Source organism: Poromitra crassiceps, assembly GCF_964638095.1.
Source record: "Poromitra crassiceps genome assembly, chromosome: 27".
Lineage (NCBI taxonomy): Eukaryota > Metazoa > Chordata > Actinopteri > Beryciformes > Melamphaidae > Poromitra > Poromitra crassiceps.
Window position 1 is genome coordinate 3,204,030 of NC_139650.1, and position 27,255 is coordinate 3,231,284.

General features: G+C 44.9%; 1 protein-coding gene across 2 annotated transcripts in view; it reads left to right on the top strand.

Annotated features, from left to right (window-relative positions):
• The window catches only part of kdm5ba (lysine demethylase 5Ba), a 30,896-nt gene that overhangs the window by 305 nt on the left and 3,336 nt on the right, over positions 1 to 27,255 (top strand). For both annotated transcript variants that reach the window (XM_083661817.1, XM_083661816.1), the window contains exons 2-24: positions 5,032 to 5,109; positions 5,219 to 5,341; positions 6,319 to 6,489; positions 8,551 to 8,673; positions 10,691 to 10,784; positions 11,730 to 11,827; positions 13,030 to 13,188; positions 14,245 to 14,364; positions 14,574 to 14,732; positions 14,991 to 15,172; positions 15,358 to 15,520; positions 18,957 to 19,076; positions 19,285 to 19,476; positions 19,764 to 19,945; positions 20,587 to 20,711; positions 20,984 to 21,134; positions 22,046 to 22,166; positions 23,220 to 23,575; positions 25,075 to 25,213; positions 25,310 to 25,489; positions 25,583 to 25,741; positions 25,835 to 26,269; positions 27,085 to 27,175. In XM_083661817.1, the coding sequence (XP_083517943.1) occupies positions 5,032 to 5,109; positions 5,219 to 5,341; positions 6,319 to 6,489; positions 8,551 to 8,673; positions 10,691 to 10,784; positions 11,730 to 11,827; positions 13,030 to 13,188; positions 14,245 to 14,364; positions 14,574 to 14,732; positions 14,991 to 15,172; positions 15,358 to 15,520; positions 18,957 to 19,076; positions 19,285 to 19,476; positions 19,764 to 19,945; positions 20,587 to 20,711; positions 20,984 to 21,134; positions 22,046 to 22,166; positions 23,220 to 23,575; positions 25,075 to 25,213; positions 25,310 to 25,489; positions 25,583 to 25,741; positions 25,835 to 26,269; positions 27,085 to 27,175 (3,721 nt within the window). The remainder of the gene's footprint in view (positions 1 to 5,031; positions 5,110 to 5,218; positions 5,342 to 6,318; positions 6,490 to 8,550; positions 8,674 to 10,690; positions 10,785 to 11,729; positions 11,828 to 13,029; positions 13,189 to 14,244; positions 14,365 to 14,573; positions 14,733 to 14,990; positions 15,173 to 15,357; positions 15,521 to 18,956; positions 19,077 to 19,284; positions 19,477 to 19,763; positions 19,946 to 20,586; positions 20,712 to 20,983; positions 21,135 to 22,045; positions 22,167 to 23,219; positions 23,576 to 25,074; positions 25,214 to 25,309; positions 25,490 to 25,582; positions 25,742 to 25,834; positions 26,270 to 27,084; positions 27,176 to 27,255) is intronic.

A 27,255-nucleotide genomic window follows, 5' to 3' on the forward strand; every position in this document is an offset into this window, starting at 1 on the left:
GCCGCTGTTAATTTAGCAGACAAAGTTGTGTTTTTAGACAGGTTTTCAACATGGCGGATTGCGGCTCCGACTACTTGAATTGTCAGCTAGCTTGAGCTCGGGAGTGCGTTGTTTGCAACAACCATAGTGAAGCCGACTGTCCACTCTCAGATACATGCCATTCAAAGAAAAATTAAAGTCCAGAGTTAAGTTTTCACCCTTGAATTAGCCAGACATGTGTGTATTCATTGGGACAGTTCTAGGAATATTTCCCCCAAAATAAGACAAATGCTAAAGTTTGGCAGTATGCAAACAAATGGAAATTGTTTACGTTAGCGTGACGCTTCCTGGACTTGGGTCACGGAAATGGCTAACATTTGACCAAAATGTATTTAGATATTTTCAGTGCATGGAAAAGATAACTTGAAAAGCTGAAGTTTTTCCTGTAAAAAGATTTGACGTATTTACGTTGAGTTAACCTATGTAACGCAATCAGGCCCATTATGATGCTGTTGTCTGACACCTTGCTGTAATGTTACGTACGTGCTTGGTGACCAACTCTTCATGGGGAGAGAGACTGATCGCGGATGGTATTAATATTGCGTTGGACAGTTGGTTGGTTAGCTTGACACTTGCTTGGACGCGATTTTACCTAACGTATCTGGATTTTATAGCGCCATGTTGTAAAACAAAAAAATTGACGTGAAAGCAGCTCTCACAATTTGCTATGTTACATAATTTTATTTTCTGATTGGAGGTTTGTTCTGCCTCTCTTGCCATTCTCCACCCACCCAGATGAGTCAGATATTTAGTCTTAAAAAAGATGCGAAGAAGCTTAAATATACCCCCCCCCCCCCATAAAAATTAAATGTAACGTTTTAGACTGAATTCTAACGCATCTTAAATCGGATCTGATTGCTCATGCGTTGTTGTTTTTTTAATCTTTTATTTGGTTGCTTTGTCCTCTGCTTTGTCAGATTATCTCTGTTATTCAACAACATCCACCCGGCTCAGTCACGTTCACTTGACCCCCCCTTTGGGGTTATTGAGGAGAGGGCAGATACGTGATGCAAGGGTGTGTCCACACGGTCATGCAAATAAGATAAAGCACTTCTGCTAGTGAATGAAGGATTATAACTTGAGCAGAGGCTAATCCAGCCACTAGAGCGCATATCGGAGAAAGTATGAACGTACATTGTTGGTTTGGAGCTGTAACGTTAGGTCACCAAATATCCGGGTCGTTCTAGACTAGAATGCAAATTAGGAAAATGTGACGGCCCATTCTGCACTACTAAACAGGTTGGAATGCAATCTAAAAAAAGCCCTCGTGGTTACCCATCCAAAAACAAACATAAGTATGACTGAATATACATTATAGCACATATAAATAAAGGGAAGGTAGTAGAAGGTTAGAGCAAAGGTTGTTCTCTCGTGCAGTTAAAAAAAGCCTACACTATGCTACACTATGATTATTGTGGGATGGTCGCAGGAATTGTTGGCCATCACACATTCACTGCAATAGAATTACTTTGCCAAATTTACAGTTGTGTACAATAGATATATTCACAGAGAGAATGCAAAAAAAAAATGTTGGTGCAGCGCTTATTTAGAAATTCCCAAGCAGACAAAAAGTCATACGTAGCACCTCCATCGAAATGCATCTTGAGTGCAAGAAGTGGCTGGACATTATAAAGACAGGCTTGTCCGTTCCGTTCGTTCGTTTCAAAAACAGGTTCTGTTACGATACCACCAACACCACCAAACAAACCCAGTAAATAGTCTGGACTTGTATATTAAAATGTGTGTGATTCTTTTTTAAATCTGTGCTATGACTATGCTGTGACATAGAGAATGGAGCTTACACAGTAAAATAAAAAAGAAACAAGGTTGACATTGAATGGGCAGTTTCAAAGTGGATTTTAGCTAAGTCAAATTTCTGAGTGCCAGATGTCATATTTGTTTTGTATGCTCAAGGAGGATGGCAATGGGTTTGCTGGAGTCCTGTAATATCCTCCTGGGTTAACTTTGAATCTCTCTCCACTGTAAGCAGCCCAATGAAGCAGAAAACAACCCAAAATACAAACATTTATAAAAGAAGGAGAATATTAGCAACCTGGTTTTGATCAGCCACTTCTTGCTGCATATGTGGTCAAGATGTCCTCCCGAGCTTTTACGTTGGTCACACTCACATACTACAAACTTGAGATGCACGTTTAAATCCAAATGAATTCCAGCAACAACTTGAGGATGTCTGGGCAAGCTCTGCACCAGACTTTGTCCTTACTTATTTGAGGAGGGCCAGTCAGACAGAAATCACACACGTATTGTTGATCCGAGCGGTCACACTTGTGTTTGAACGGTCACCAGAAAAGCCAGGGCCATCTCAGATGTTTCAAAACAGCTGTGGTCACCTGGTCTCAGGACATTTGTGCATCTAATCCAGCTTCAAAATGTGTCTAAAGAAGATGACACGGCAGTATTAAAGCAAGTTTTATTGTCCCTGCTCTGGCCGGTCTTTTCAAAATAAAAGACTGTGCAGAATACCTGGTAAATTTGGCACCGTGTATGCAGTGGTAGCGCTCTTGCCTCACAACAAGAAGGTACTGGGTTCAATTCCCGCCTGGGATGCACACTGTTGACACTAGGGCTACGTCTGCCCATGCCTTCAATGCCTGGTGCTGCGGTGGGTTTTGTCATGAGAAAGGGCCCGGCCTTTCTGTGTGGAGTTTGCATGTTCTCCCCATGCTCCCCTGGGGTTCCCTCCATATACTGTATATAAGCCCCCACCCAGCGGCGGTTGGAAGAAGTTGGTCCCCGGGTGCTCCACTGCAGCTGCCCACCACTCCTGAGCTGACCATGGAGGAGGACGAATTTCACTGCACCTCTGCATTGTTGTGTGTGTGATTAATAAAGACAGGGTCAGTGTCCGCCCAATTGTAAATTATTATATGCTGTGTCAGTGCTCCATCATCAGCCGTATGCTAGGTGGTTATTTGAAGGGAAATGCTGCCCATTTTCCGTAGTAAAATATGTATTTCTGACAAATTTGCCTGTGAGATCACATGAGCAGTTTACGTACATACTGCCGATGATAGTCTGGTACGTGCCATCAACTGCAGTGTCAATGAAAGTTTTGATTTGAGAACCAAACTGCACAATTTGAAAGCCACCTGAGTCTTTGTGGGGACACATCATCAAAATGAGCCAAATAATTCTGAAGTGGTGTTGACTGTTTTGTAAAAGATAAGCTAATTAATATTTCACAAAGATCCACCAATATTTTCTGTTGGTCCTTCCATTTTATTATGCTACAAGATATTAAAATAATCACTTTTTTGAGTAAATTGTGTAGATTTCTATCTTCAAAGTGAAAAGATCATTTTTGAAATCTTTAAAGATGTAAAAAAAATCAAAATCAAATAAGCTTTGTGTGCAAAAGTAAGCTCTCCCACATGTTTCCTTTATGCACCACTAGTAAGTTTCATGCTATAATTTACTGAGAATTTATTGTTGCTTTTGGTAATTCTGTTAAATTAAAAATTGTCTGCTGTCCAAAGCTGAATCACTCAATCAATCACTCAATAAATCTGTGAGATTGGTTTTAATGTGGATTCTAATTCTGAAAGCAGGAGCATAGCACGATAGAACTCAGTATTGTGAAAAGTATTAGGACAACGACAATCTGCCTACAAACATATAAAAACTTTGTCAGTGTGAGAGTGCTTGTTCCATGTGAAGGTCAAATGTGAAACCTATCTCCGCTAGGGAGAAACATTTCTATCTGCTCTTCACTGGCAGAGATGACATCAGGGGTGTTGGGAGTCTTGGAAGGTATAGCTTGAGTGACTAAATTATTTCAACTTAACGTGTGAATGTTAATACCTACTGGTAGCAGCACTCTTGGCAGTTGTAGCAGCCAAATTAGCAATATAATAATGTTAGTTTATGGCAACATAGACCCTCATGTATGTGTTAAAGTCATTAACAATTTGAAATGGGTTCTAGACGTTGAACTGCATCAGACTGCAAAATTTGTGTGCGTGATGATTTTCAGATACACAACCATAAAGCCAAAGGGTAGTCGCATCGGGCTACCGACTACTGTGGGATAGGAGGCCCCAAATTATGAAGCCATCATGTTAACATCAATAGTTATCATTAATATAACTTGAATCGCACGTAAACAAACACTCCTGCCTCACCTCACTGTAAACTAGGCTCATTATTGCCCGTCTCTGCTCGTGGATTGAATCTGTGATCCCCACTCATTTTAGGACCTGTTACGCACGCACGCACACACACACACACACACACACACACACACACACACACAGAGGTCTACCTTTTAATATTCTATTGGGCCACTTGACTGCCGTATCTTTGCAGTGGCCAGGATGTTCAGAGTAGGGATGTGGCCAGGCTTATTGGATGACAGGGCACGTGAGTTCAGACTGCTTGTTGACTCCAGACCTGCCAGTTAAGCGGATCATCAGATGATAACATTATTAAAATGTCAACATTGTTGAGCATAGATAATATAGGGGAAGGGTCAGTTCTGTCTCGTCAGAAATTCTCCAACTTTGCGCAGAATCCATTTTCATCTCTAAAGCAGACCATGTACCTGACTTTTAAGTGCTGAAATTGACTTAAAGGCCAAGTTCAAGTTTAGCAGTCTGTATAAAAGTAGCTACAAAGCCTTTTAAGCAGGATCGCTTTGCTCATTTTCATTTTAACATTTATACAATGTTTTTGAAATGGTATTTATTTTTATTTATAAAAACCATTTCACAATTAAGCCATATTACAAAGAAAATGCTGCCATTCAGAATGGTTTAAAATGAAGGTAAGGACCAGCTAATCGTTAAACGTTGAGGAGGTTGTTTTAACTTGATCTGCCTGATCACTCACCTGGGGTCCTGGTCTTCTCTAGTTTGCCACATTTGTGAACAGAAATGGGTTGAAAGGGCTTGTGTTCAAGGTGCAACTCTCAAAAAGCTTGTCTTCACCGGTGTCTTCGTTTGATTAACAAAAATGGTATGTTGACTCTTGCAGGAGTGGCAGCCTCCATTTGCCTGCGATGTAGAGAGTCTGCAGTTCACCCCACGGATACAAAGGCTGAATGAGTTGGAGGTATGTTCACTTATAACGTTGCATTTCTGACACCTGTCGTCGAGTTAGAGAAGAAGTAATTGGATGTTGTTGATATAAAACATGAACTTTTGTTTCACCCCGCGTTTAGGCTCAGACCAGAGTTAAGCTCAACTTCCTGGATCAAATAGCAAAGTTCTGGGAGCTTCAAGGATGCACTCTGAAGATCCCCCACGTGGAAAGGAAGATTTTGGATCTGTACCAGCTGAACAAGGTACCTGCAAAATCTTGCACAATTTGGATGCATGCATGACCAGCAGACTGTTTGTGATAATTTAAACCATTCACAATGTAATTATTTGCACACAGTGAGACATTGAGTTCATGTGCACATGAATATAACAGCATTGTTTTTAATTGAGGCTGTCTTCGACTCAGAATTCTGTCAGTTGAATTGGATTTGGCTGTTCAATACGAATATTCAACTACTGTACCCCCCCCCCCCCCCCTTTTTTTTTTTTAAATCAGGAAATCCATTGCCGTGAGCTTGTTTGATTTGTTTGTTTAATTGGGACTTCTATTTGAAGAAACCAAGCAATTCTATCTCAAATCTGACTTTCAGCACCCCCATATAGCCGGAATGGAATGGTCCTCCTTGTTTCATAACCACATTTTGCGACTTTTCGACTGTGACATTGACAGTCGAATCAGGCTCCTTCCAACAAATTGTTGAATCATCAACTATTTGGGCTCCCCCCTATTTTTTATACATTGGGGTGTCTAGGTAGTGTGGAGGTAAAAGCACTCGCCTACCACCGCAAAGAACCGGCTTCAATTCCCGACAGCGGTACTTCCGGCTTGGTCAGACGTTCCTACAGACACAATTGGCCGTGTCTACGAGTGGGAAGCCGGTGGGGTATTTGTCCTGCACTATTGCCTCCTCTGGTCCGTTGGGGTGCCTGTTCGGGGGCAAGGGAGTGGGGAATCGCATGATCCTGTCAGAGAAACTCCTCGCTGTCAGGTGAAAAGAAGCGGCTGCCGACCGCACATGTATCGGACGAAGCATGTGGCTAGTCTCCAACTCTCCCCAGATCGGCAGAGAGAGGGTGGCGCAACGAGCGGGCACAGCAGGGGGAATTGGCCAAGAACAATTGGGGAGAAAATGGGAGATGAAAGCAGACAAAAACTTGATTACAATAAATAAATGGACACACACCCACTAAAAGGCTGCATGGTCTCTTCCTTTCCAAGCTGGTGAACGAAGAGGGAGGATTTGATGCAGTCTGCAGAGAGCGACGCTGGACGAAGATATCGGTCAAGATGGGCTTTGCTCCAGGCAAGGCTATAGGCTCCCATCTGCGGGCACACTATGAGAGGATCCTCTACCCCCATAACCTGTTCCAGACCGGAGTCAATCTGCTGGTATGTCATTGCTCTGAGCTGCTGCTTTTACTTCTTCTTTCCCCCTTTTACCCCCCCTCCTCTCCCCAATAGAACGGCGATTGTCACAATCGAGTGGCTGAACTTGGGAAGAATTCCTAGTCGATTGCGACGCCCGATCAAGTTACACAGTTCATCAATGGGTACTGAGAGAGAGCGATGGAAACAACAGTGCAAAACGGTGACCAAATAATTGCCAAGTATTAACTGTAGGTGGTTTGTCCAAACCCTTTTTGGCCCAGGCATTTCAGCCAGGCTGTAATTGTTGTGTGTGACAATGACACTATTGTCACAGGCAGCATTTTTGTTTATGTTGGGCTCAGACTGTCATGATCCACATTCCAAGTTGTGGGAGTGAGATCTCACAAATTCAAGAGTAGTATTCCCAGTCTTGACGTAGCCGTATGGTAAGATGTCTTAATAAAATCAAATGTGTTGTCTCCAAAAGTTTAAGTTTGAGTCAGAGGGTCTGCATCGCACTGATTTGCACCCACATGCTCTGCTTTGAATGTAATGTGTGCCTCAGCAAGATGAACAGTAGCAGACCACTATCTTTAACTTTGTATCAATGGTGCCTTTTACCTTCTTTTTTTTTTTAAATAAAAAAATCTAGAATGGACGCAGAAATTCTCAAGCCCGCACCAAATTTAAGTAACACCAAATTTATTCTTAATCTATTCTAAATTTGTTGACAGTCCCACTATGGCATTCCCTTGTGTTTTTGGCTGCTTCGGTAGACTTTCAGTAGAAGAGCGGTGACTAAAGTTTGGTTGCAGTAGGATTGGTTTGATAGTTATGCTATTCCAATTCTGGAATTCTGGAATATTGATCTTATCTATCTATTCCAAAATAACACAACTATGGTCAGATAAATTTAAGATAGAAATTCTGGAAAAATAAATAAACTACAAAATAACACATGTCCGATGTCTGTCCGATGTTCGTTAACGCGATATCTGAGGAACGCCTTGACGGAATTGAATCAAATTTGCCTCAAACGTCCACTTGGACTCAAGGATGAACTGATTACATTTTGGTGGTCAAAGGTCAAGGTCACTGTGACCTCACGAATGCCATTTTCAACCTCGGTAACGCTATATCTCAGTAACGCCTTGTTCTTTTTTTAGGTTGTATTAACATGCAACTAAAATAGACACACTTGACCCATCTAGTCTAAAATAAATCTAGTTGCAGATGTGTTGTCAGTCCAGATCATCAGCAAAGTGGATATGTGCTTTATTTAGCCAACACGACTCTTGATATAGAGATGATCAAATTAAAACAATTCTAATGTTGTTTTGTCCTCTCCTATATTGTGTATGCATCTGTTGTCTTTGTTGATTAAACATGCATTTAGAAAAAATGTAGGTAATACTTTACAGTTATTTATTCATCTGTCTGTCTTACTTTTTGTTACTAATTCTTCGTCAGTTCAAACGCTTGTGACCAGAGGAGGGATGTCACGATACTAGAATTTCTACTTCGATACCGATAGCCAGGAAAATATCGATACTCAATACCATTTTCGATACCATGCGGCGGGATGACAACAACACATCAAGAGACATAAAAAATAAACAAAGACAGATGGACGGACAGATGCACGCTTCTCTATAATCTAGGCCTGATATAACTCATTAAAAACTTTGACCTTACACAGCAGATTACACCTGCTCTTAGTCATCAGCCTATCATAACACAGCAGATTACCCCTGCTCTAGTCATCGGCCTATCATAACACAGCAGATTACCCCTGCTCTAGTCATCAGCCTATCAGAATACTTTGAACTTGTTGAAGCAAATATCCACCAACGACGGGGAGGGAGAAATCAGTGTTATGTTTGATTTTTCAGTTGCAAATGAGTATTGTATCCGTTTCAGATTTTTACTATTGATACTTATCGATACCCGTTGCAAATGAGGTTTGTATCCGTTTCAAATTTTTAGTATTGACTTTTATCGATACTATCAATACTTTTGACAACCCTAGACCAGAGTCCTCAAAGTGTGTTTCTCACTACATTGATCACCTTCTCCCTGCAGAAGGCCACCTTGACCAATGACACCAAGGACAAGGAGTACACTCCTCACGACCTGCCGCAGCGCCAGTCTGTGCAGCCTCAGGAGACCTGCACCATCGCCCGCCGCTCCAAACGCATGAGAGAAGTGAGTGTGGCTCTGTGTCGCTCACCTGCTCTGACTCAGCCTCATTTTACAGAGCAGAACATCTGAGCCGTCAAGATGTTGTTTTTTTGTTTCAATCGTAAGTAAACGTCGACTAAACATTCCTATTAATAAAAACACGATTTCAGACGGACAAGCCCGTCTTTATTGTCACACGATACACACATCAACACATGCACGGAGGGCCACAAACACACACATGCTGACGCTGGCCGGTTAAATTTGTCCTCTGCATTTAACCCATCCTGGCTTTGTCCTTTCCTCCGGGGGGCAGGCCAGGAGCAGTGGTCGCTTTCTCGTACAGCGCCCGGGGACCGACTTCGGATTTTGTCGTCACTGGTCGGATGACGATGACGATCTGATCTTCTGCATGTTTTTAGTGGGGGGGGGTTATATACGGAGGAACCCCCCTGGGGGAGCACGGGGAGAACATGCAAACTCCACACAGACAGAAAGGCCCTTACGACGAGATACCCCACCTGGGCAGTAGGCACTGAAGATATGGGGGGAACACAACCACAGCGCCCGCAGTGTCCCAGGCGAGAATCGAACTCAGGACCTTCTGACTGCGAGGCGACAGCTCTACCACTGAGCCACCGTGCCCCTAATAATACTGCTTTCGTAAACACACACACAACCTGGCAACGATACGGCTTCGGGATGACATATTCTTGTAGGCTTAACCAGAAATCGCCACCATGTTGGATCATAAGGGGAAAAGGCTATGGGGTTTTAGAATGGGGAATTTGCTTAAAATGCATGAAATAAGGTCCGTGGTTAGCTAAAGTTCATGAAACTGCAGCCTTTTTGTCAGCACGATAATCTTCACAAACGTGGACCACTTTTCTGACTTTTGATGCGTAAAAAAAAACGCGATTTTCAGAAAACGTTTCGGCCGATCAAACCCGGTTTGATTGGTTGGAGTGTTGCTTGGTGGCAGCCACTAGCAATTCATCCAATTCTCCTAGTTTTGACTTGAGGCGGGGGGAGACTGGGAACCTCGGGAGTCTCAGGAGCACGCTGTTGCGTCCTGTGTCTGATAGCCATGATGTTGAGTTTCTTCTCCGTGTGTCTGTCCTTCTTTCTTTCTCTGGCTCTCTTTGCGTTTTTCCCAGCAAACCAGAGGAGGGATTTTGAAGTCCATGTATCAGGTTAGCTCTAAACACGCAAGTCCCAGTCCCGTTTGGATGATGGAAATGCTTTTTCGCTCCCAGGAAATGTTACAATTGTCAAAGTTCACCCTGTGAGCAACACAAGCTGATGCCAGCCATGTGTTGAGACTCGGGAGCCTGCTGGAAAGTTCCTGCTCCCCCGTTGAGTGTTTGGATGGGGCCTGAGATAAAAGCCTGTACAGGCAGCTTGCCTCCCATCAAGTGGGTGAAGTCCTCTTCCAGTAGTTCAGACACACATGGTTTCCTGGGAAGAAGCTCAAATTATCCCATGTGAACAACAATCTTCTTCAACTCCTGTTGGCTGGAGAGGATCTGCGGTAGCAGCTCGGCTACTAACTCGCTTGACCGTAGCACTAGGGAGAAAGCAGTTGACCATCGTCGAGCTCCGGATATCGGTACAATCGTCGTCAACAATTCGCTGTGACGGTCAGCAGCAGGAGGAAAAAAAGTCACTGACTTCAACCATCTGCATATTTCCACAGTTAAAAAAAACAGATGAAAAAAGAACAGCAACAGGTTGAAAACGGTTGGCAGAGAGCATCTGGTCAGGGAGAAAAGTGGAAGAAGCAAACGGGAAGTTGTAATACACCGGTTTCTCAACACAAAAGCCTAGAAACGGATTGTGGGCCTATTATATCAGGTTACCTTATGACACCCTTGAAAAATGTGTTTACATTCTGTGTCCAACATGGCGGACAACATGACACTCCAGAAACAGAACGGGGTCTCAATCCTGACACCAGCCATTTTACCTTTCACTTTAAGTGTCTGTCTCTCTCTAATTCTCTCTCTCTCCCTCCCTCTCTCTCACTATGGCACCTTGGCAGAGAGGCTGTGTCAAAACTGAGCCAGAGGAAGACTGTGAGAATCGTCCCAATCTCAGGAGGAGGATGGGCATCTATGTGGCCAAGCCAGAGCCTGGTAAGCACAGACATGATTTATAAGTAGTGTATCTTTAAGCACAGACATGTCACATGATTTATAAGTAGTGTATCTTTTAAGCACAGACATGCCACATGGTTTATCAGTAGTGTATCTTTAAGCACAGACATGCCACATGGTTTATCAGTAGTGTGTCTTTAAGCACAGACATGCCACATGGTTTATCAGTAGTGTGTCTTTAAGCACAGACATGTCACATGGTTTATCAGTAGTGTGTCTTTAAGCACAGACATGCCACATGGTTTATCAGTAGTGTGTCTTTAAGCACAGACATGCCACATGGTTTATCAGTAGTGTGTCTTTAAGCACAGACATGCCACATGGTTTATCAGTAGTGTATCTTTAAGCACAGACATGCCACATGGTTTATCAGTAGTGTATCTTTAAGCACATGGTTTATCAGTAGTGTATCTTTTAAGCACAGACAGGTCACATGGTTTATCAGTCATGTATCTTTAAGCACAGACATGTCACATGGTTTATCAGTCATGTATCTTTAAGCACAGACATGCCACATGGTTTATCAGTCATGTATCTTTAAGCACAGACATGTCACATGGTTTATCAGTCATGTATCTTTAAGCACAGACATGTCACATGGTTTATCAGTAGTGTGTCTTTAAGCACAGACATGACACATGGTTTATCAATAGTGTATCTTTAAGCACAGACATGACACATGGTTTATCAGTAGTGTATCTTTAAGCACATGGTTTATCAGTAGTGTATCTTTTAAGCACAGACATGTCACATGGTTTATCAGTCATGTATCTTTAAGCACAGACATGACACATGGTTTATCAGTAGTGTATCTTTAAGCACAGACATGTCACATGGTTTATCAGTCGTGTATCTTTAAGCACAGACATGACACACGTACGTTTATCTTGACTCTTCCGTTGAGCATTCATCTGTGTCTTTCAGTGAGAATGTCAGAGGTTGAGGTGAAACAGGAACCCATGGAGTACGAGGATCTAATGGAGGACAGAGACACTGTATTGAGTAGGATAAACAAACCTACAGTGAGTCAAAGCTTTGTTTGTATTGAAATGGACCACACATGCCATCATGTCCTTTCGATACGACTACAATTCTGCTTAGAGCTGCAAAGATGAGTCGATCGACAGAAAATCAATTCTCAACTATTTTTTTATATTTGAGGAATCGTTTAGACAAATTTTTAAGATAAGAAACAAACAGCGAAATTCTCAGGTTCTTAAATGTTTCTTCTATGACCGTAAACATTATCTTTGGGTTGTGCACTGTTGGTCAGGAGGACAAAAGAAGGTATTTGAGGATGTCATCTTGGGCTTTGGGGGGAGAAGTGATGGACATTTTTCACCGTTTTGTGACATTTTATAGACCAAACAACTAATCGATTAGTCGAGAGAATAATGGTTAGTTGCAGGCCTACTTCTGATGTTGTGCAAATGGAACACATTAGTTCTTTGTGTTGTGCAGAGAATTGTACACGAACTAATAGAGAGCCGCAGTAACGAGTCCGGAAATCATCGATGCTAACAGCCCTGGTTCAACACAGTTTTCGCCTATGGGAGTTTTGAATGGGTTTTTGGCGCGATGCTTCTAATAAGCTCTCTGGGCAACGCTGGCTTAATCAAACGCGAACCAGATGGTAGTAACATCATCTTCACACATGAAGACCACTTTTATGAGTTTTGAAGCTTTTATGTGCCGTTAAAAGGGTGGCTAGCTAGCAAACGGCTAAATGAGACTACACTGTTGAGTCGATGGGGATATATACGTCAATAACGTCACCACTTCAAAGGGCGAACACGGAAATTCTCTTTCCCTCACCTGGTTCAGCCCGGGGTAGTCAGTGCACACATCAACAACAGTCCAGGTTGAGTGCTGACGTGACGTGGAAGCCTATGCGACAGTGTGTAGTTCTGAATTAGCTTAGCTCGAGCATTTTACTTCTAGGGCTCGCATTTACGCTTCAAAACTCATGAAAGTGGTCCTCATGTGTGAAGATTATCCGACTGAACTCTGGTTCGCGTTTGATTAATCTTGCGTTGCCCAGAGACCTTATTTGAAGCATCGCGGCAAAAACCCATTCAAAAATCCCATAGACAGAAACAGTGTTGAACCAGGAAGTTCGGGACTTCCGCATTCAGCCTACAAAAATACGTCATCCCTGCGGCTCTCTATTGCACTGTTACGGAACAAAGCCGACGCCCACTAAGCCCCTCCCTTGTCGTGTCAGGTGGAGCAGTACATGTGTCTGGGATGTGGCAGTGGCACCGCTGAGGACCGCCTGCTGCTGTGTGACGGCTGTGACGACAGCTACCACACCTTCTGCCTGATCCCTCCGCTCCACGATGTCCCCAAAGGAGACTGGAGATGCCCCAAGTGCCTGGCTCAGGTGGGCTACTGCCGCTTCCCCCACAGCCCTCATTAGACACCGCTTTCGTGTACCTTCTCCTCAATTTAAGAGATTGAAAATGGAAAGTGGCAAAATTATTCTTAAAAGAAGAAAGACGTGAATGGGGAGGTGACAAAGCTTAAACAAGGGGGCATCCTATTCACCTTATCATTTGCCCATATCCGGGAGGCTTCTGCAGACGTCATTTTGTAATCCTTATTCCGACCCGGAAGTAGGTTACTCCTACCTTTTTATCATTTTTAGACTTGCCAAAAAGCTGTTTTCATGCAAAAAAAAATGAACAGAATGACGCCTATTTGGACATTTCTAACGAGCAGTGACGAGCGCTGGCTGTGACCGGTCGGACTAGCTAGTATCTGTCAACCCAGCTGGCAGTGAGAAAACACTGTCGACGTGCTTAATTGTAACTAACGATATGCCGACCGCCCGGTCGGCATAGCCATCGGCTCCTCGCAGCAGTAACGCTATGAAGTTGGCCACACTCGCCGCAGTGTAGCTGCTGAATGTTGCCAAACTTCATTCATAGTTTCCAGTTTATCGATGTTTACAATGCAACCGGCCGGCTAACGCTGAAGCGGAAGAACTAATACAATTGCATCTGACAAGGAAGATAAAAAGTGGGCGGGGCAACATAAGGTGAATACAGCAGTGATACCCCTAGGGGTACTTGAGCAGCTTGTAGGCTGGTAGCAGCAAGGGGCAGTGGTGGCCCAATGGTTAGAGAAGCGAGCTTGTGACCGGAAAGGTCGTCGGTTCAATCCCCGGGACCGGCAGGATAAATCTGGGTGGGGAAAGTGAAAAAGGCAGCGCTTGCCCCTCCCTCATTACCACCACTGAGGTGCCTTTGAGCAAGGCCCTTATCCCCAACCGCTCCAGTGGAGCTGCTCAGTGGCCAGCAGATCAGACTGTGGTTGTACTGGTCAGCTTCCAGGTATGAATGTGTGTGTGTGAATGTGAACAGGGCACTCCTGAAAATGTATCCTATCCCATGTTTATGTTTAGCATGTTGTTTCTATTCCATGCATTCTTCTGCAGGAATGTGGCAAGCCCTCCGTGGCCTTTGGCTTTGAGCAGGCTAGCAGGAACTACACCCTCCAAACGTTTGGAGACATGGCCGATTCCTTCAAATCGGATTATTTCAACATGCCAGTTCATGTGAGTATGGCATCAGTTCTTACTTGACTTCATTGTCAGCTGTTAATTTAGTCAGTCTTTGTGCTCCTGTTCTCAAGCATTATTTTTTTTAATTTTTTTAATGAAACTAGCAGGTCTTTTTTGTTTTAAGATGGCATACATTCACTACATAATTGAACCTAATATGCACAATATCGTGTGTGTGTGTGTGTGTGTGTGTGTGTGTGTAGATGGTTCCTACTGAGTTGGTGGAGAAGGAGTTCTGGCGTCTAGTCAGTACCGTGGACGAGGACGTGACTGTAGAGTACGGGGCGGACATCGCCTCCAAGGAGTTTGGGAGCGGTTTCCCCGTTGAGAACGGTCGGGTTGAAATCCCTCCCGAGGACGAGGTAAAAGTGTGGCTGTGTAGCTAGCGCATCAGATTATTATACTCGTCTACAACGACAACTTCACATTGTTCTTATAAACTAGATTTTAAAGGCACTATTGGTAAGATCTTTGCCCACTAGATTGTTACGCAGGAGCTGTAACGTCAAAACGTAAACACACAGTCTATGAAACAAATAGCCACGGCTTTCCCATGCCACGCCAGTAGGCCGGTGAGTGACAAGTGGACTGGAGCGTTGACACCCGTCTCTGACCTGCAGGAGTACCTGAGCTGTGGCTGGAACCTGAACAACATGCCCGTGTTGGACGCCTCGGTGCTGACTCACGTTACGGCCGACATCTGTGGGATGAAGTTACCCTGGCTTTACGTGGGCATGTGCTTCTCCTCCTTCTGCTGGCATATTGAGGACCACTGGAGCTACTCCATAAACTACCTTCACTGGTAGAGTGCACTCTTGGACAAAAACTCTTATTGTGTACATGTTCTAGTGATTGTACTTACCCAAGGGTCGCTGAGACGCGTCCGTTGATGTACTGACCCAGTGCTAATTAAAAAAAAAACGGGGGGGGGGGTTAGATTTTGAGTGCTGTGAGTGTTTTTGACCAAGTTGTTTCCCCTGTGTACAGGGGGGAGCCAAAGACGTGGTACGGGGCCCCGGGTTCGGCTGCAGACCACCTGGAGGCGGTCATGCGGAAACTGGCCCCTGAGCTGTTTGAGGCCCAGCCAGACCTGCTGCACCAACTGGTCACCATCATGAACCCCAACACACTGATGAACAACGGTGTCCCGGTAACACACTCACTCTGTCATCTAGGGATGCAGGTGGCGACTCATTTCCGTGAGACTAGTCGACTAGTCTATAAGTAAGAAAACGCGCAGAAAACAGACAAAACTGAGCTCAATTTAATCTATAAGCTTAAAATAATAATAAAAAATATTGCATGTATTTAAGAGACATTTGAACCCATTAATTACGTTTGTCAATATCCAAATCATGTGTCACACTTGCAGTGTTTATTATGAACATTGCACATCAGAAAACATGACAACTCACCACAGCACCCTCTATTCAGGCTCAATATAGTCCATTTCACTTTTGGAAGCCTTCAACTAAGTTGAGTGGAAGCATCTTGCGCAGCCACTCATTGCCTAGTCTCTCCCCAGACTCACATATTACGTTGAATCGCTGCGCTCCGCATACTACATGAGTGAGTCTGTGACACTTCACAGCCACTGCTGGTTTTTGAAGGCGGGTTGAAATTGAATGAGTGACAGGTCGCAGCACCGATGAGAGAGCGGCTCGAAAAATGGGCTGCGTCGTCTGATCGCAAAGTGTTTACTGATTGGGGAGGACTGAATCCATCACTGGCATATGACTGGCCAAGTGAACGGTTCCCTCCCATAACCAGCCGGCTGAGGGAAAGTGTCCCAGACCCAGAGAGAGCTTCTGCAGCATGCAGCAACGTAGTGTATCAGTGTAAGATCTGTCATGGGTCTGGCGTGGAGACTATTCATCGCCATATGAGCTGCGTTATCTTGTGTGACCCTGCTGTCCTTGCGTCCACATGCCTGTGCTGAATGTCGGTCGAGTGGTTAATGTCATAGAGCAGTGATCCTCACTACTTTCTCCATGAGAGCAACACTAGCCGGTCAAAGTCAAGAGGAGAGCCACTTTTACCGCAAAACCACACAGTAAGCGTTTGATTTAGTTTTTAGTTTATTAAATGATAAAACCAATGATAACAAATTTAGAACCAATGATAAAAATGTTAGAAACAATTATAAAAATCATAAAAACATTCAGACCGACTTTATATATATATATATATATATATATATATATATATATATATATATATATATATATATATATAACGATATAAAAAATGATAAAAGTGAGAAAACATTCACACCGACTTGATTAAAATATATATACCGTAAATTCCGGACTATAAGGCGCACCGGTCTATAAGCCGCACCTTCAAAGGTGACTATTTTTTTCTTATATAAGCCGCACCGGTCTATAAGCCGCGGGTGTTTTGATGTTTAATTACCATATGTAAGGGTTCGTGCACAGAGGGGATTGTCGGAAAAGAGATGGCTGTTTGGGGAAGCTCCCATTTATTAACATTTCAACAAAACAAGTTGCATATTTGCATAACGTATTCAAGTGTTACCATTTAGTGCAATAGTAGCTACAGAACATGTACTGTGCTGTGTAAATTTAGGGGTCCTTGGCATGAAAAAGGTTGAAAACCACTGATCTACATTATAGCCTACAGTAGTACCATAACAAAAAACAAAGCTTACAGCGCTTGACGAGGCAATATCAATGGCTAAATTAAATGTGTTTTTTTTAAAGTGCAAAATAAAGTGCCTGTAACACGACAGTAAGCGCGTAAGCCTAAAGTTGCAGTAACACGGCTGCTTAAAATATACGGTAATCAGCCTACCAGAAAAGTCATTAATCCTCGTCTTCATCTTTTAGGCTAAGGTGCAGTACACGGCTGTAACCAGAAAAGTCAAGTCATTAATCCTCATCTTCGTCTTCTTCCTGCGTACTAAAACCACCAAAGTCCTCATCTTCAGTGTCGGAAACGAACAGGCTCAGGGTGGCTTCGTCAGCCACTCTCCTCTCTCCTTCGTTGTCGCTCTCAAAACCAACGAACTCCTCTTCGTCACTGTCGGAATCGAACAGCCTCTGAAGGCCCTCAGCTGGCGGCGTCCTCCTCTTCATCACGCAGCAGTCCAGCCTTTCGGAACCCGTTGGTAATCGTGGATGTTTGGACACTCCTCCACGCTGTCAGGATCCACTGGCAAACTTGAGCCTTCAGTCGGATCTGAACGGCACCTCGGCCGTTTGCTCTCTGTGTCAACACCCTGATGCCAAGGTTACGTGCTGCTACTCGATTTCCTTCTTTCCTTCTTCTTCTCGCCGCCATCGTCGTAACATAGCCAGTTCTCCATCTTTTGAAGCATGATGTTAGATTACAACGAGCTAGTTGTGTGGCTTAGCCTTCCAAAATGTTGCTGTTAGTTTTTTAGAATGTAATACATAGAATTGGGAATGTTACATTCAATTTCATTCAGACTGTCTTTCATGCTCAATCGCTGCCTTTTTCCCCCCGGAGCGAGGGAGGAGGGAGGGTGTTTTACCGTAGTGGCTGAGAGAGCGTAGTGGCACAGTGCTCCAATCAGGTCGCGAGGCACATTTTTTGCAACATCATCCAATCAGGGTCTCGCTCTCGTAATGTCTGTCTTGCTCTCGTTCTGCCTCATACCAACATCCATAGATTTTGGAGGTTCCCGAGTGGCCGTTTGCTGAAAAAATCCATAGAAAAGCCGCACCGTTATATAAGCCGCAGGGGCCAAAAAAGGCCAAAAAACGGGAAAAAAGCCGCGGCTTATAGTCCGGAATTTACGGTATATGAAAACATTCTGATGTTCAGTCTGTTTCTCTCTGGGATTCAGCTCCAAACCTCCAGACAGCTGCTTTGCTTATCGCTGGGACGCTGGTGACTTCATTGTTGCAGCTTGCGCATTTCTCGTTAACGACGAGGAAATGCCAGCTGCAACAATACGTGCTGTCACACCTGAAGCGCTCTGTTTCTGCCTGGCAACCACGCAGTTTGTTTGACACCGCAGTGAGGGAATGGTTTTGACACGATTGTATTATTTCTATCAGCTGCGAGCCGCCAAAGAAAGAGTCTAGAGCCGCCATCGTCTCGCGAGCCACGCAAAGAGGACCTAGGTCATAGAGGATGCCAGTTTTATCTGACAGCCTGAGCCTACATACAACCATATTTTCATTTACTGGATCAAAATGCTGCCAAACTGCGCTGGTTTTACGAGATGTCATCTCCCTTCCGCTCCTTTGACTACTAACGTTAACAGCCAATGGCCCACTCCCACTAACACATGCTGCTTTGTTTACATCTGGGCATTAGAGGAGGAGCGGCTACCGTAGTGGCTGGTGGCTGCATAAAGATGCAACTGTTACCACCACTGGCATTGTTTATTATTATGATCATTTAATTATTAGTTTAAACCGACTAGTATTTCGGTGCCGACTAGCGAGGGCAGCCGATGTTTAAATGTTTAACCGGCTAGTCGCCTGCATCCCTCCTGTCATCACACTTTAATGTCTAAAATAAGGTTAGGCCAGAGACTGTTTAACAAGTACAGCTTCTAATTGTTTTGCATTCTTTTGCCAACTCTTGTCTAGATCTATCGCACCAACCAGTGTGCTGGCGAGTTTGTCATCACTTTCCCCAGGGCCTACCACGCTGGATTCAACCAGGGCTTCAACTTTGCTGAAGCTGTCAACTTCTGTACCATGGACTGGGTGAGAAGATAGTGTGCACTAATCTGTCTGCACAACACTTTTTTAACACTTTTTATTGACTCCACTAACATGCACAATGGAACATTGAAATACAATTACCGGTAGTAAAAACCTGATGTTTTGGAAGAACAGAAGCCCGTTTCTCCTACTGCATTTGTGACTTCTGCTCCGTCGTTCTTGAACTCAACCCACTCTCTTTTTCTGGCAGATGCCCGTCGGCCGTAAGTGTGTGGCACACTACCGCCAGCTGAGCAGATACTGCGTCTTCTCCCACGATGAGATGGTCTGCAACATGGCCTCTAAAGTGGACATGGATGTGGACCTGGCTTCAGAAGTGCAGAAGGAAATGACCGTCATGATCCAGGAAGAGGAGCAGCTTAGGGAGCGGGTTAACAAGATGGTGAGCAGTTCTCGTCTTGAGGACACTTTGTCCCTTGTTCCTTTTTTTAGATTTGAATTTGTCAGTCAGATTAGCCAAGTCTAATGCAGACAAAGCAGTACAAGCTGTAGTTTTAGTATTTATTTTCTTTATTCTACGAGTGATTGCTCTGTCTTTCTTTCCAACTTTTCAGAAGACGGATACAAGCCATTTAGACAGAGTATATTTATTCTTCCTGCACTGTGTCTGTGTATCCAGCTCCTCTTTCTTCTCCTCGGGTCTAATGACTTGTGTATCTGTATCCCCAGGGCGTGGTGCAGTCTCGGCAAGCGCATTATGAGCTGCTGCCAGACGAGGAGCGGCAGTGCTGCAAGTGTCGGACCACCTGCTACCTGTCTGGCATCACCTGTCCCTGCAGTCCTGACAAGCTGGTGTGTCTGCACCACGCCCAGGACCTCTGCTCCTGCCCTCCCTGCAACCGCACCCTCCAGTGAGTCTGTCTCTCTAACAACCGCCCCAACTGGAAAGACTCACTTTTCACTGTTATTCCAGCTGATTCCTTCCACTCCTATCATAACCACGTGTAGTCCAGCAGATAACTGATCTACATAAGCTAGGCTACTAGTTGGGCTTTCTGACGGCATATTAGCTAGTTACGAATAGAGCGACAACACCTTGTTCAAGGTTGCATCACCTGCTCTCTTTGAAACTAACCAGCATGCAGTCAAAACCCCTTCAAACCTTTTGTGTAAAATAAAGACAAAATTAAAATTCAATTAAAATCGGCACACACCCCGCACAGTTTCAGAGCAGAGAATTCAAATTCATTCAAATTTGGCTGGATGGTTAATAACGCATGCTGCTGTGCACAAGCTCAAAACACATTTATTTTTGGTTTCCAGGGACTTTAAATATAAGTGGATCTTTTCTGTTAGTTGAATTTGCCTATATATCTAGAATTTGCTCTTGACTTTGAGTTTGCATGGATCTCTGGCAAAGAGAAATCCCACATTAATGCATTTCCAATTGATTTCCCTTTTTTGGCACAACAAAATAATACATCATGTATTCATTACCTCATACAAGACCATATATTCTATTCTAATGTAATTTCTATGACTTTTCTTGCAGGTACAAGTTTACACTGGCTGAATTGTACCCCATGCTGGCAGCGGTGAAGCTACGTGCCGAGTCCTACAAAGACTGGCTCTGCAATGTGCAGGACATACTGGAGCCCACACCTAAGAAGAGAAGAGGTGAGTGGGCAATGCACAAATGGTCTTACTACAAAATACCCTAATATCACAGCACTGTCTTAATAAAGTGCTATCTTAGCTCTGTCACAGTGTCAGTTTGCCTTGCCTTACCAGTATGATTTCCTGTAAATCTCAAATCATGTAATCTTCCAAAACCTCCACGTATTTAAAAAAATAACTTGCACCAGCCTTTTCTTATCGCTTAAATTGTGATTTGAACATTGTGCTATATGGATGCATTCACTAAGAAAGCCATCTTTCATTCTGGACAGGCTTGGACGAGCTTCACAGCTTGGTGCAGCAGGCAGAAGCCAAGCTGTTTCCACAAAGCGACTTGCTGGATCGGCTCCGCGCCGTCACCGTCGATGCTGAAAAGTGTGCAGTGACGGCACAGCAACTTCTCAATGGGAAGCGGCAGACGAGGTACTACCAGCACATTAAGTAGGGGGCGCTGTTTCCAGTTACATTTTGAGTTTGGAAGGAGTAGAGTGCCAGCTTTCTAATAATACATATATTTCTATATCGTATCAAGACAGACATGCTGTGTTCATTATCAAGTAGTGCGATGTCGTATGATAAAATTGCCTGTAAAGTTTGTATTCATGTTTTGAATCAAAGTTTAGATTGTGATGCATCACAAATGGGATATAATTGACTTGTATCGCTACGAATCAAGATTGTATCATAAATACAATTTCTTTTAGAGGTGCCAGCACCACAATTTGGGTACTATTCCTTTTGTTTCTTCCGTTTTTGTGTGTGCAAAATTCTGTCATTTTGCTGCCGGTCCTTTAAAACGATTTAAAACGATTTAAAACGATTTTCAGATGGCAGCCCATCTTTATTGTAACACAACACACTATAACACATGCACAGAGGGCCACAACACACACATGCTGACGGTGGCCGGTGAAATTTGTCCTCTGCATTTAACCCATCCTGGCTTTGTCCTTTCCTCCTGGGGCAGGCCAGGAGCAGTGGTCGCTTTCTCGTACAGCGCCCGGGGACCGACTTCGGATGTTGTCGTCACTGGTCGGATGACGATGACGATCTGATCTTCTGCATGTTTTTTAGTGGGGGGGGTTATATACGGAGGAACCCCCCTGGGGGAGCACGGGGAGAACATGCAAACTCCACACAGACAGAAAGGCCCTTACGACGAGATACCCCACCTGGGCAGTAGGCACTGAAGATATGGGGGGGAACACAACCACAGCGCCCACAGTGTCCCAGGCGAGAATCGAACTCAGGACCTTCTGACTGCGAGGCGACAGCTCTACCACTGAGCCACCGTGCCACCGAGATCTCTCCAACAGTTTTCATTTGTGTTGTAGGTATCGTTCTGGAGGAGGGAAGTCTCAAAGCCAGAACGTGTTGACTGTGGAGGAGCTGCGGTCTTTTGTCAGGCAGTTGGACAACCTGCCTTGCAACATCCGACAGGGTCCCTTACTGAAGGTTAGTTAGCTATTAGTTATACTTGATCATGATATTTTCTTCTAACCATCCTTTATTATATAAAAGGGAGTAAGTGGGTTGGGTTCTGTCTGTGTCTCTGTCTGCAATTTCCGTCCCTTGGTCACATTGTGAAATTTGTGATGATTTTGATCATGATGATGTCACAATGTCTATGACATCAGTGATGTCACTCGAGCACTCGATGATGTCATCAGTGATGGTCACATCACCTATGCTGATGTCATCAGTGATGCGAAGTTGGGCAATTGTGGGCTGAGTGATGTCACTCGAGCACTCCATGATGTGATCAGTGATGGTCAATTGTTGTGATGTCATCATTGAGTGATGTCATCAGTGATGCGAAGGTGAACAATTGTGCGCAGCACATGCCAATAGCGCAGGCGAGGCCACGCAGCAGCCACGCTGCGTATGCGAGCAGTGCAGGTGATAGCGAGCCCGCACAGCGAGCGAACCTAGGGATCGATTTCTAGTCATAATCAAAGTCATTGGACAGGTTTCTGATAATCTGCATTTTAAATATCAAATATGGAGCACTAATATGTGTGTTGCAAACTCCACACAGAAAGGCCCTTTCGATGAGATAACCCACCTGGGCAGTAGGCACTGAAGATATGGGGGGGGACACAACCCCAGCGCCCACAGTGTCCCAGGCGAGAATCGAACTCAGGACCTTCTAGCTGTGAAAGTTCAATATGCATTGATTGCAAACCGAAAACCAGATCTTCAATTAGGCTATCATGGTAAAGTAAAACTGAGATGAAAAAGATGAAAGGCATTTAAAAGAAAATCTGTCATGAATAGATTTTTTTTTACTAGACTCTGAAAATAATAAAATATGTGAAATAAAAAGGTAAAAAATCAAGGAAAATGTTCCTTGCATTTGTACTTTTTTGCTGTATTGAAAACGTTCCAGACCATGAGTGTGTACGGTCGTACAGAAGCATACATTTTGTGAACCGTTAACACCCTCTAGATGAATGTAGCGTTGCAGTTCTCTCCCAGGCCCTAATGCCCGTACAATTTGCCCTCCAGGACCTCTTGACTCGGGTGGATGACTTCCAGCAGTGCAGCGAGCGGCTCCTCTCCGACGAGTCGCCCAGCCCCTCAGAGCTGCAGGACCTGCTGGACGTGAGCCTGGGCCTGGATGTGGAGCTGCCCCAGCTGCCCCAGCTGAGGGAGAGAGTGGAGCAGGCTCGCTGGCTGGAGGCGGTGCATGCGGCCAGCGGGCGGCCTGACAGCCTCTGTCTGGACACCATGAGGAGGCTGATTGACCAGGGCGTGGGCCTGGCCCCTCACAGCTCTGTGGAGAGAGCCATGGCTCGCCTGCAGGAGCTGCTGACCGTGTCGGAGCAGTGGGAGGAGCAGGTGCTCACCCTTATGGAAGCCAGGTGAGGGCGTGTCTTTTAGTGCACTGTGCTTTCTATAATAATAATAATAATTTATTGGATTTATATAGCGCCTTTCTACATAGATACTCAAAGCGCTTCACATATCAGGGGATGGGACGGGAGTGGGGGGGGGACTCAACTCATCCACCGCCGATGTGTAGCACCCACCTGGATGATGCACGGCAGCCAGTTGAGTTGGCGCTAGAACGTCCACCACACGGCAAACATCAGCTATCATGGTGGAGAGTTGAGGAATGAAACTATCTCATGTTTGGATGTCCACTGAGTTACCTGAGTTTTTACATTTGCATCCCCATTATAGTCGCAGTTCTGGTTCTAGTGCAAGAGAAGGGTGTAAAAAAGCAGAATAGACCACTTAGGGACCCACCGAATGCGTCATCCATCTTTATTTACAATCAATGACCAGATTGGAAATAAGTCTGACTTTTGATGCGTCATACTTGACAATCTTTTGGCTGCACGGTGTATTGGTGCTTGGCATTTTATATTTGTCGAAATAAACTAATCAAAATCTACAAGCTCCCAAATGAAGTCAGAGACGCTGGCTTTTGAACAATGTGAACAATTCTCTGAATAAATTAAATTCATGCTGAAGTAGTCGCGCACATCCACCAACCTTTAAGGCAGGTGCTGAACCAAGAAAGCAGCAAATGAGAAAATAAGATTAGGTTCTCCACACTGTAGCTCCCTTTACTTCATTTAATAGTCCTCCCACAGACATGACGTCTCAAGCTACTGCTCTTCTTCACACATAAACCAACATATGCTGCAGACGCCATCTTTAAATACACTTTACCCTCTGGACATTTTTTAAACCTTTATTTATACAGTGGGGGTCTCACGGAGAGCATTGCTCACTTTTTTCACACATTCTTTCTGATCAGCTGGCCCCTGATCAGCTCCACTGGGAGGGGCAAGTCATTTATTTATTGTGAGATATACTGTATATAACCTTTTGATTAAGATAAAAGCAAATAATTCTAAACCCTGGTTTTATGCGTGTGTGTGTGTGTGTGTGTGTGTGTGTGTGTGTGTGTGTGTGTGTGTGTGTGTGTGTGTGTGTGTGTGTGTGTGTGTGTGTTTGTGGAAATATAAATTAATTTAAATCTTCTGTAACGGGTGGCAAAAGGAAAGTATAAAAAGTAAAAGCAGCTTAAAATTCGGACAGCGCAGTGTAAAAATGTGCCAGGTCTGCAAAGGGTAAAGAGGATCAGGGCATTTAACCAGCTAATGGCTCCATAGTATGCACATACAAAACTACACTCATACTGCCACAGCCAGCAATTCAAATGATTTATGATTTATGATTGATTGATTTTATTGTGTCATGCATTCAGCGGTGCCCAACCCTCATGGGTTTACAAGATACATACAAAAATGTGCAATTTGTCTGCACATTAGTTTATTTGATTGTTGTGTATTTGTCATGCACACCAGTTCACCATGTGTTGGCTAAAGCTTGTTACGTCATTTCGCAGGCCCTATCACTGCATAGAAACTCTGGAAGCGGCCCTGCAGGAGGTAGAAAACATCCCCTCTTATCTGCCCAACTGCCTGCAGCTGAAGGATCTGGTCACCAAGGCCAAGAAGTGGCTGGATGAAGCCGAGGCGCTGCAGGTGAAGTGCCACGCCGAGTTCTCTCATCGCTTCAGACTTGGCCAACGACGGCTGTGTGTTGAACTGTCAATCTTTTATGTGTGTGCACGCTTGCAGCTGGGGGGCCGTATCCCTGTGCTGGACAGCCTCTCCGAGTTGGTTTCGAGAGCGGAGGGCATCCCAGTAAGGCTCCACCCCCTCAGTCGACTGGAGGCCCTGGTGGCCGACGTGCAGACCTGGAAGGAGAGCGCGGCCAAGACGTTCCTCGTGAAGAACTCCCCTTATTCTCTGCTTGAGGTGAAAACGGTGATTTCCAGGTGGGATCATTTATTCGGAAAACTGTCTCAGGGGCCACGAAATAATCTTGTGTTTACATTTGCATTTTTCCAGGTGCTGTGTCCCAGATGTGATGTGGGGCCAGGGCCTCAGAAGATGAGAACTAAAAGGGCAAAAGAAGCTCCACAGAGCGGTAGAAGAGGCTCGGTGAAACTGGACTCTCTAAGTGACGTGGAGCGAGCTCTTTCCGAGAGCAAGGACTCCGCCTCTGCCGTGCGTGCCGTTCTATTACCTTTGCCTCATTCCTCTGACAGACTGACTGTGACTTTGTATTGACACACTGCTCTAATCTTCTCCCCGTCACAGATGGCCACTCTCGCAGAGGTACGGCAGAAGGAGATGGAGATCTTGTTCGCTCTGCGGGCGTCAAACGAGTCCAAGTTCCTTCCCGCCGAGAACTGTTGTGCGCTCAGTGTGTGCGTTTGCCACAAGGCCCCCTCAGGTGCCATGGTGCAGTGCGAGCTTTGTCGAGAGGCTTTCCACTGTGGCTGCGTGGTCGCGACGGGCGAGGAGCTCCAGCGAGGCCACGCCTGGCTGTGTCCACTCTGCCAGCGCTCCAGGAAGCCCCCTCTGGACCGCGTGCTGCCCTTACTGGCCTCCCTGCAGAGGATCCGGGTGCGGCTGCCAGAGGGCGACGCGCTGCGCTTCCTCATTGAGCGGACGGTGCGCTGGCAGCACAGAGTCCAGCAGGCGTGCACAGAGGGAACGCTGCAGGAAGTGTCAAAGGCGGCCAGTGGGAAAGTATGTTGCACTTCAATTCAACTGTTTTATGACCAGCCATCGCTGGTATTGTTTTCACCTCGTTCGTGTGTGTGTGTGTGTGTGTGTGTGTGTGTGTGTGTGTGTGTGTGTGTGTGTGTGTGGTGACGGCTACCACCGTTTTGAGTACCGTACTTTGCCAGGTGTTCATAAGTTTGAATGTGGACAGAGTTTGCGAATGCGATAACGTGTGTGCAGTCGAAAAACTTAGTTGACATCAAAATTAAGCCGAGGTTCGAAAGTGGGTGTGATCCTAGCAAGGGGGCTGGCACCCCCACATTGGGCCCTCCACGTTAACGCCCCTGGGCCACATTCGTTTTAAGTAGCGTGCGTTGCGGCTGGTGTGTTACCATTGCAAGGTGGTCTCTAGTTTATTTTTTTATTGTTATTCTTGTCCTCAGGTGGGATGTTTGCTTTCTTAATGACATTGTTTTAATGCCCTGAGCTAGACACCATTATAGACGCATTGAACATTTTAAATCACTAGGGATCTCGCGCGTTCGATTCCTAGGCTCGCCCATCCTGGAGCTCGCCAAGCTGGCCCTGCAGCTTGCATTCGCGGCTGCGCGGCCTTGCCCGCAACTCTGCTGCTGTGTGGCCAATGACACCGGCATCACTGATGATGTCATCAGTGGGATTTATGATGTCACAGTGGGATTTATGACATCACTGATGATGTCACCGTGGGATTTATGACATCACAGTGGGACAGTCACAGTGGGACAGAGAAACAAACAGAGCCCCAGCTCCCATTTATATACTGATTGTTGTTCTTTTTTATCTATATATTGTTGCAGGGGAGACATTGGCCCAGGATATCTTCCCATCTGACTCAGGAAACAAACGGTTCATCTTTTTACATCGAGCACCTATCCGTTCCACTCCAGGGTGAGCATTAGAAATTTAAACCGCAAGTATCCAATCATTGCATTCACTTTTATGGATTTCCTTCTGAAACCACCACTGTT